At 60.6% G+C, this 8,907-nt stretch overlaps 1 protein-coding gene across 2 annotated transcripts; it reads left to right on the top strand.

Annotated features, from left to right (window-relative positions):
- The first annotated feature begins 333 nt into the window (after positions 1 to 333).
- Positions 334 to 7,924, top strand: ZMYND19 (zinc finger MYND-type containing 19). 2 transcript variants are annotated; one of them, XM_081066408.1, is made up of 6 exons: positions 334 to 555; positions 1,641 to 1,700; positions 2,437 to 2,543; positions 3,138 to 3,278; positions 7,226 to 7,406; positions 7,486 to 7,924. In XM_081066408.1, the coding sequence occupies exons 1-6, from the start codon at positions 505 to 507 to the stop codon at positions 7,627 to 7,629; spliced, it is 684 nt and encodes a 227-aa protein (XP_080922534.1). In that variant the 5' UTR covers positions 334 to 504; the 3' UTR covers positions 7,630 to 7,924. The 2 variants fall into 2 exon arrangements, with proteins under 2 accessions (XP_080922534.1, XP_080922535.1); XM_081066409.1 differs by lacking the exon at positions 334 to 555 and adding an exon at positions 644 to 1,068 and having other exon boundaries at positions 7,486 to 7,899.
- Positions 7,925 to 8,907: the final 983 nt, after the last annotated feature.

Below are 8,907 nucleotides of genomic sequence, written 5' to 3'. Positions count from 1 at the left end.
GCCGCGCGCAGCATCGGGGGTTGGTGGCCGGCGCGAGGCCGGGAGCTCGGAGCGCCGACGCCCGCACAAAGCTTCCCGCGAAACTGACGTAGCGCCAGGCGGCCGCGCAGGCGCCGCCCCCGGCCGCGCCCCTCCCCCGCGCTCGCCCTGCTCCTCAGCGCGCCGGCGCTCTCGCCCGCCTCCCATTGGCCGCGGCGTGGCGGCGCGCGCCGGCCGGTGCAGGGCGCGCCCCGCTATTGGCCATGCGGCGGCGGGCGGGGGTGTGTCCCTGCCGCGCCCCGCCCTCGCCTCCGCTCGCTGTGGTGCGCGCGGCGGCAGCGGCGGCGCGTGGCAGGTCCGGCGGGCGCGAGGCGGCGGCGGCCTGAGTCCGGCCCAGCCTCGTCCCGTCCGGCCGCCCGGACCCGACCCCGGCCCGCTCGCCCGGCTCGCCAGGCGCGCCGCGGCCCCGCCCCGGCTCGGCGCCTCCCGAGGGAGCGGCGCCGCCGGCCGAGCGCAGGCCTGGCCATGACAGACTTCAAATTGGGCATCGTGCGGCTCGGCCGGGTGGCCGGGAAGGTGAGCGGCGCAGGGCCGGGGGCCCGGGGCGGGACAGGGGCGCCGGGCTTGGCGGTTGTGCGGGCGGCGGGCTGGCGGCCTGTCCGCGCGGTGGGCTGCCCTCCGGCCGCGGCCTGGGGCTCCGACGGGGCGCCCGGGAGGAGCGGGCTGTGGCTGCACCTGCGGCGCGGGGAGCGCTCGCCGCTGCGGGACCCGTGTGTGCGCGGCGCTCCGTGCCCTCGGGTCCGATGGAGCTCCGCGCAGGGGTCCCGCTGCCAGCGGTGGCCGCGTCTGGCCGAGCCTCAGCGGCCTCGCCGGGCAGGGCCTCCCGCGGCTTCTCCCCGTGCCCGGCCCCGCCCCCGCGATGGAGGCCGGGGCGTCCTGGCGCCTGTGGGCACCGAGGCTTGGCTGTTTCCAGGAGCCGGCCGGCCGTGCAGCTGCACCAGCCGCGGACCCCCCCTGGATGGGAACCCTGTTCCCATCACAAGCGGCGAAGCTTCTGGTGGGAGAAGGAGCAGAGGCAGTCAGACGCAGGTAAAACGGACTCCGCGCCTGGACAGAGGCCTCCCAGGCGGGCCGAGCGGGTCGGAGGCCGTGTCCGCCCGCCTGCAGGCGGGATGCGGCTTTCCAACCAGAAGGGTGGGCCCCCAGCTCTGCGGCTCCTCCTGCGCTGCTGACGGGCTGTGTTAGCGTCGTGCCCCACAGCTTCGGCTTGGAACGAAAGGCCGGAGAGGACAGCTGGCGAGCCCCTGAGCACCGCTGCCCCGGTTGGCTCAGTGGGCACTGGGCCCTGGGCACGGCGCCTCCGCCCGGGTCGGCTCTGCCCCAGGGACGCCGCCTGTTGGACTGGGTTTCTTAGCACATGCAGACGCACAGCTTCGAGGCTGGCCGGCCGGTCGCGTGGCCCCTCGGAGGGTTAGTCGGGTGCGGGTGGCAGTGAGGCCTGACACCTGCGCAGTGGCCCCAGCCTTCGGCACGTCTCCGCGCGGGCGGCCGCCGCTCCGCCCCTTGACGGCTCCCTCTTAGTCTGATGGGCCGCTCCTGCCTGTGGCCGGTGCCTTCGCCTGGTCCCCAATGTAATGTTTCGAAATGTGGTTGCTTTCTAGACCAAGTACACGCTGATAGATGAGCAAGACATCCCGCTGGTGGAGGGCTACTCCTTTGAGGTAAGGGCCGCCTTCCTTCTGCACGCCTGCTTTCCCTCCGTGCCCGCCCGGCAGGGCCGTGAGGATGCTGTTCTTCCCTGCGATGTGAGGGCAGGACCTCGCGTAGGACACGGGTCTCAGTGCTGCCTCTGTCGCGCAGGGCCTCCCTCCCATCCACCCTTCTTCCCAGCTCTTTTTGAAAAACAGAACAAATTGTGTCACGTTTGTGACTGGATGTTCAGCTGGACAGACTCCGGCTCCTTGGGAGACTGTCCCATGCTACCTTACCTTTTCTCTGGCCTTGGCCCCACTGTCTGTCCTGGTGCCCAGTGCTCCTTTCACCTTCCGAGTGCCCCACCTTGCTCTGTCCCTGTCACTCCTTCCTGAGGGACACGCTCCAGGCATCTGTGGGCCAGCACCCCCATCTCCGCCCTTCACGTTTTCACAGTGGTGTTTTGTGCAGGGGTCCATCTTGCTCACGGGATTGTGGGCTTCTCCAGGGGAGGGGGAGATTCATGTTGCTGTGCCCACGTATTGTGCGGAGTGCTTCGTGAGTGTCTGCTTGAAATCAGGAGGGTGAGCAGGCTGCTTGTTGGGACGCGCCGGCACCTCCGTGCTTCTGCAGACCCCCGGGGCCCCGGGACAGGCCCGGCATTGGTCCCTCTGTATCTTCATGTCGCTCAGTTTTTCTAAGAGGTGTTTAAGATGTTGCCAAAAATCAGAGGCTTTCTATCAGATCTCTTCCCGTTCCTCCTAGGCCAGGATGGAGGTCGACGCAGATGGAAATGGCGCTAAGATATTTGCATGTGCCTTTGACAAAAATCGAGGAAGGGGGTCAGGAAGGCTTCTTCACGAGTTGCTGTGGTGGGTATTTTTGAGCTATTATTTCCTCCCTGGGTCTTGCATGAGCCCTGATGTGTGTGGAACCAGTGGAGCCCCCTGCCCTTGTTTACAGAGAGTGCTTTTGCATCTTTGCCACTAACCGAGGAATGAGTGACTACATACTGGGGCACTGGCAGGGGAGCCTCAAGCTTTCAGCCACCAAGTGCCCTTCCTGCTCCGGTGCTCATTCCGGGGTACACAGCCTCCTCTCGGGGGGCATGGGGACTCGTCCCTCCCGGGCTCTTGCTGGGCCTGTTAGGGGGATGTGGGGAAAGGAAGGCTTTCCTCAGTGTGCTCTGTGGGGTCCAAAACATGGGGGGCCGTGCACGTGGGGCATTTTCTAGGCCGTGTGGTAGATGGTTTGGGGCTCCAGCCATGGCCTCTTGCAGTCTCGCTGACCTGCCAACATGGTCTGTACGTTTGAGCCACAGACAGACACACGTGGAGTCCTCTGGGCAGCCTGCTCCTGCTGCGTCCCCTACACTGCAGTGTGAGGAGGGTCAGTTCAGACCACATGGCCAACAGGCTTGGTTAGGTCTGGGAGGCGGGGTTAGAGACCTGTCTGTCTGCCTCCAGGGAGCGGCACCGAGGGGGCATCGCCCCTGGCTTCCAGGTGGTGCATCTGAATGCGGTGACCGTGGACAACCGCCTGGACAATCTGCAGCTGGTGCCGTGGGGCTGGCGGCCCAGAGCGGAGGAGACCTCCAGCAAGCAGAGGTGGGTCGCTCAGGCTCCCGTGTCTCCACGCTGCTCCAGTGCTTCGTGGGTTTGGGCACCAGGGTGTGGGGTCCTCCTTTCTTCGTGGAGGTAGAGTAAGGTTTTGATGGTTATCTTTTCGGGTCGGTCTTCTGGTGATCAGTTCCAGTGGGGAGGAGAGCTGCCCGGGCTAGACGCCTGCACGTGGCAGGACTTCTCCACAACTGAGACATGTCAGGTGTCTTTATTTCAAGGGGCCCCCTGTGCACACAGATGGGCTCTTTTGTCGTATTCTTGCTAAAGAGTTGGCCTAAGCGGTGGTTTAACAGAAATGAGACTGTGGTTTGGGGGCTCGGCTTCTGCCTCGCCATGGTCCTGAAAACAGCGCCTCTGTTTAGGATGGCACAGGCCACCCACTTGGGGGGGAGTACGCTCCGGGGGCAGTTCATGTGGCCAGGAGCAGCCCCACTGTGAGCTTCATAGAGCCTTGGGAAGAGGTGGAGACCAGCAGGACGGGAGCCGGGAGGTGACACAAGCCAGGGGGCTCAGAGGGGCTGCCTGGGGTTTCTGAGCGTATCCTTGGGCCTCTGGGCAGCTTTCCCTGACACTGGCGGGCTGAGTCCCAGCAGACAGGTGACAGTGAGGTTGGACGGGTCAGTCAGTGTCCTCAAGATCGTGGCAGATGGAAGACGGTGCATGAACCACTGCAGTTGTCCCCCTCAGGATCTGACCATTCCCTAAGCTGCAGAGGTGGGAATGGTAGCATGGAGTAGCTACGTGTGGTCGGTGGTGCGGGGCGGACCCAGGCTCTGGGTCTCTCTGCCATGTAGGGTTTGGCCTTGAAACTCCCTGTTCTTGAGGGAAATTGACTCCTCAGGATGGTTACCTTCCTGGGGATCATGTTAGTCTGGCCTTGGTTCAAAGTGACAGAAACTGACATCCCTGGCTGTTGTGGGAAAGCCAGCTGCCGCCTGCAGTCTTCCTTCTGGAGCGGCCACCAGAGCTGCGGACTCGCTTCCCACAAGTGGTGTGTCCCCAGGAAGTCCTGGGGCCAACTAGTTAGCTTGCTTTGAGTCACTCTTAGCTGGGAGCAGGGGACAGGAGGGCTCTTCCATGAAACAAAATGAAGACTGCATTATTGCCAGGAGGGTAAGGGCAGCTCAGCAGGCGTCCAGGATTCCCCCTGGGCCGTCCAGTGTGGACCCTGGGGCGCGGCCTCCCTGACACCGTAAGGTTTCCTGCCGCCCACTGCAAACTGGGGGACACTGCCCACCTTCTCACCCGGCAGTGGATCTCCTCCTTCCAAGCAGTCTGGACTGTGAAATCTGGCATTTCACACGGGTCTCCTTGTGGCTTGGGCTAAACCATGGCTGACTGGACTCCTGTTCACCCTTTGTGGTGAGGAGATAAGTAGAGCACAGTCAGGAACACCTGTTTGGAGAAGGGTCGGTCCAACCAGGCGCCCATCCAGTGGTCTCTGCTGGGCAGAGCCTGGCCGCCCCGTTCTCCTGGAGACCACCTGGAAGGTGCAGTACTCGCCTCCTGCGTCCCATCGGTGGACTGGACCCACAGTAGTGTCTGCCCGACCTGTGGGTCAGAGCCACCTGAGCTCAGCTGGCCTGGGTGTGGCATGCCTTTCATTGTGGCCAGCGCTTGGGATGGTGTCACCCATCGGTGAGGCAGGCAGCGTGGTGCTACAGCCTCTCCCAAGCCTGCACCTCTCGCTGTGCCTGCCTAACGCATGCCAGTGTGGCCCGAGGGCCACTCAGCCACGGGCAAAGCCTCTGCACAGGTGCTTTTCCTTCCTTAGTGCCTTCCAAAGCCGGATGGGGCTGGGATCTGCTTGTCTGGAGGTCCGATGACTTCATGACTGGCTCAGAAAGCAGCAGCCTCCCCGACCTCCTGACTGCCCCCCTTTTCCTTCAAGTTTTTTTGTTGTGGTAAAATATACATACGTTTACCATGTAACCATCTTTAGGTGGCATTAGGCTCAGTGGCATTAGGCGCAGTCACGCTGTTGTGTCGCCACCCCCTCCATCATCTCCAGGACTTTCTCGTCTCCCCAAACTGACACTCTGTCCCCTTTACACACTCACTCCCCTCCCCAGCCCCGGCCCCCCATCTACTTCTGTCTCTGAATCTGACTCCTCTGGAGACCTCCTGTGAGGGGTCCTGCAGGGTTTGTCCTTCTGGGACGGGCTCGTTTCACTGAGCACAGTGTCCGCAGGGTCCACCCATGTGGTAGCTGGTGTCAGGACCTGCTTCCTTGCAGGGCTGTGACATTCCACTGTGTGGAGGGACCCCGTTTGGTGTATCCGGTCCTCTGTCAGTGGACACTGGGGGTGCTCCCACCCCACCCCTGGGCTGCTGTGGACGTGGGGTGCAAATCTCCCTCTGAGACCTGCTTCCAGCTCTTTAGGTGCCTACCCAGGAGTGGGATCGCTGGGTCACAGGGTAGTTCTGTATTTAGGTTTCTGAGGAACCCGCATATAGTCTTCCACGGCGGCTGCTCCATTTCACATTCCCACCAGCAGTGCACGAGGCTTCCCTCTTCTCCACATCCTCGCCAGCACTTGTTTTTGTTTTGTTTAAATTGAGGTATAATTGACAGTTTTCTGTTTTTTTTTCTAAATTTTTTATAGTAGCCATTTTAATGGGTGTGAGGTGGTATCTCAGCGTGGTTTTGATTTGCATTTCCCTGATGACTAGTGACGTTGAGCATCTTTACATGTGCTGGTTGGCCGTTTGTGGTCTTTGGAGAAACGCTATTCAGATGCTGTGCCCATTTTTTAATCGGGTTGTTTTGTTGAGTCGTCGAATTCTTTGTATATTTTGGATATTAATCCCTTATCAAATATATGACTTGCAAATATTTTCTCCCATTCCTTGGGCTGCCTTTTTACTCTGTGAATAATGTCTTTTTTATTATTATTATTAGTTTCAGGGGTATAAATGTCTAACATAGTAGATGTTTACACCCCTCACAAAGAGATAACCCCCCTACCCCCGGATGTCGTTTGATGCACAAAATTTTTAAATTTTCGTGAAGTCCAATGAATTTGTCTATTTTTTCTTGTTACCCATACCTTTGAGATTATTGACAAATCTAGTGTTGTGCACCTTTTGTGCTGTGTTTTCTTACAAGAGTTTGTTTGTGGTTTTATGTTTAGGTCCTTGGTCCATTTGAATTAATTTTTATATATGGTGTTGGATGAGGACAGCCTTCCTTCTAGCCCCCGCCCACAGGTTGAGGGATGGTCAATCTGCTCTGGCTCTCGCAGTGGGGGTGCCCCTTTGAAGCCCAGCTCCAGGCGTGGGGTGCTCGCTTCCCCGCCCAGCCTGTCAGAGCTCCTCCGCTCTGGTGTCAGGTAGAGTTTTTCAGGTGCAAGGTGTGTGCCGCTCAAACAAGACAGGTGTTCAGAAGGGTGCAGGTACCCTGCCGCCCTTCCCCCTGCTGGCCCCTCCGTGCCCCTACCTCAGGCCTCTGCCTCACCGTCCTGTGTCCTTTCAGCTCCGGGAGTTCAACATCTGCGGGCGCAGCCAGGTGGCCCGGTACTGTGGCTCCCAGTGCCAGCAGCTCACAGAACCAGAGGAGGAGGACCAAGCCAGGGCAGAGGCTGGAAGAGGGGCTGCCTGGTCCTGGCCGGGTGCCAGGCTGTGGTGCCACACTGCCCCTGCCTACTATGTGCCCGTCAGTCCCCCGTGTGGGAGAGACTGACAAATGGGCAGACACAGCCCTGCCCTGGACCTGTTTGTGGGAAGACAGAACGTGCTAAGTACTTGATGTCCCACAGAGATGAGCCCATGCAGTGGCAGGGGCCAAAGAAAAGTCAGGTCACCATTACAAAAGTTGGGGTGGGGTATCTTGAGCAGGAGGAAGCAGCTTGTCCGTCCTGGAGTCTTGTCATTGTCACCTGTGCCTTGACCGTGTGTGGCTAGATCATACTGGACCATCCTCTGTCTTTCAGGGAGCAAAGCTTATACTGGCTCGCGATTCAGCAGCTGCCCACGGACCCCATCGAAGAGCAGTTCCCCGTTCTGAACGTGACTCGGTACTACAACGCCAACGGGGACGTGGTAGAGGAGGAGGAAAGCTCCTGCACCTACTACGAGTGCCATTACCCGCCCTGCACGATGATGGAGAAACAGGTACCTGCCGCCCCGCCCCCTGCTGGCCCCTCCGTGCCCCCACCGCAGGCCTCTGCCTCACCGTCCTGTGTCCTTTCAGCTCCGGGAGTTCAACATCTGCGGGCGCTGCCAGGTGGCCCGGTACTGTGGCTCCCAGTGCCAGCAGAAGGACTGGCCTGCCCACAAGAAGCACTGTCGGGAGAAGCGGCGGCCCTTCCAGCACGAGCTCGAGCCCGAGCGATGACCGGGCTTCCTGGGCACCACGGACAGTTAGATGGTTGGACCTGGCAGTGCTGAAGCCACCGGCGACGCGCCCCGCAGTGGGCACTTTGTGCGGTCGGCACCACACTCCCCTCGAAGTCTTAATGTCAAGCAGAGACAGCTGGGGAGGCTCCGCCAGGATGCTTCTCGTTATTTATATGTTAATATGTTTGTAAACTCATGTACAGTTTTTTTGGGGGGAGGGCAGTTGGAGGGTTAGAAATTACAAATAGAATCATTTGCTGTAATCCTCAAAATGGTTGCACGTCTAAAACGGCTCTGGAGCACAAGTCATGGCACAGGGGACTTGCGTCTGCCAGGAGAGTAACCTCGCAACGCCCCCCCGACGCTCCACCCTTGTGTCACCCCCTGGTTTCCCCCTCCCTGCACTCCACCCTTGTGCTGTGGGCTGTGCGTGTCCGCCTAGAGGGCTTCCCTTCTGGGCTTCTCGAGGAACAGTGGCTGCAGTGAGACCGAGGCCCTTGCCTGTCCTACGGCCAGCCCTGTGGGGGGCGCAGAGTGATCTCAGCCCCAGCTCTGCTCCGTACCCCCACCCCACTCCTGTACTGGGAGGCTGGGGGCTTCAGGGAAGGTCCCTCCTGTGACTGGAGCAGCTGGGCTGTGGTCCGCAGGCAAGGCCTCCCTCCCTCCCTTCCAGGAGTCACAGATGGCTAATGGCTGGGCAGCACCTTAGAAACCTTGCAGAGCTGCAGGGCACTGAGCCTGCTGTGTGGCCAGCATCTGGCTGGTCTCAGGGCCCGCCAGTGCACCAGAGGCCTTGTTTCCTGGGAGAATGAAGGCTGGCCATCCCAACTCTGGCCGTTCGGGCCGTCCGTGGCCCTCATTGGTCCTGTTATACTTGCCCTCTTGCAGCTTTTCTGCCATCTTTCAGGATGCCCTGGCTGGGGACAGCCCCCGGTGGCCTTTGGTCTGTGAGCTGAGCTTCCGGTAGCTTCTTTTGCAATACTTGGGGTCCTGGGCAGTGTGTCCTGAAAAAAGGACTGGGGAAACAGGTGATGGCAACACGCAGGGAGCAGGTGGGCTCAGTCCTGACCCCAAGGCGGGGGGGGGGGGGCGGTTTCTGAAGGTGAGCCCTCCATGTGCCCCACACTCAGGTTTTTGCCAAGAAGCTCCCCTTGGTCCCTGCAGGTCAGGCATTCTTCCTGCATATGGGAAGGTTGCTCCAGGTCCCTCCATGCCTGGTGTGAGCCATAAGGGGCTCAAAGCTATTGGGGAGGGAGATAAGTGTGATCCTGAGACA

The sequence above is a fragment of the Rhinolophus hipposideros genome (genome assembly GCF_964194185.1).
Source record: "Rhinolophus hipposideros genome assembly, chromosome: 11".
In the NCBI taxonomy this organism is placed as follows: domain Eukaryota; kingdom Metazoa; phylum Chordata; class Mammalia; order Chiroptera; family Rhinolophidae; genus Rhinolophus; species Rhinolophus hipposideros.
The sequence above is the reverse complement of the archived record's forward strand: the minus strand, read 5'-3'. Positions and strand labels throughout refer to the sequence as shown.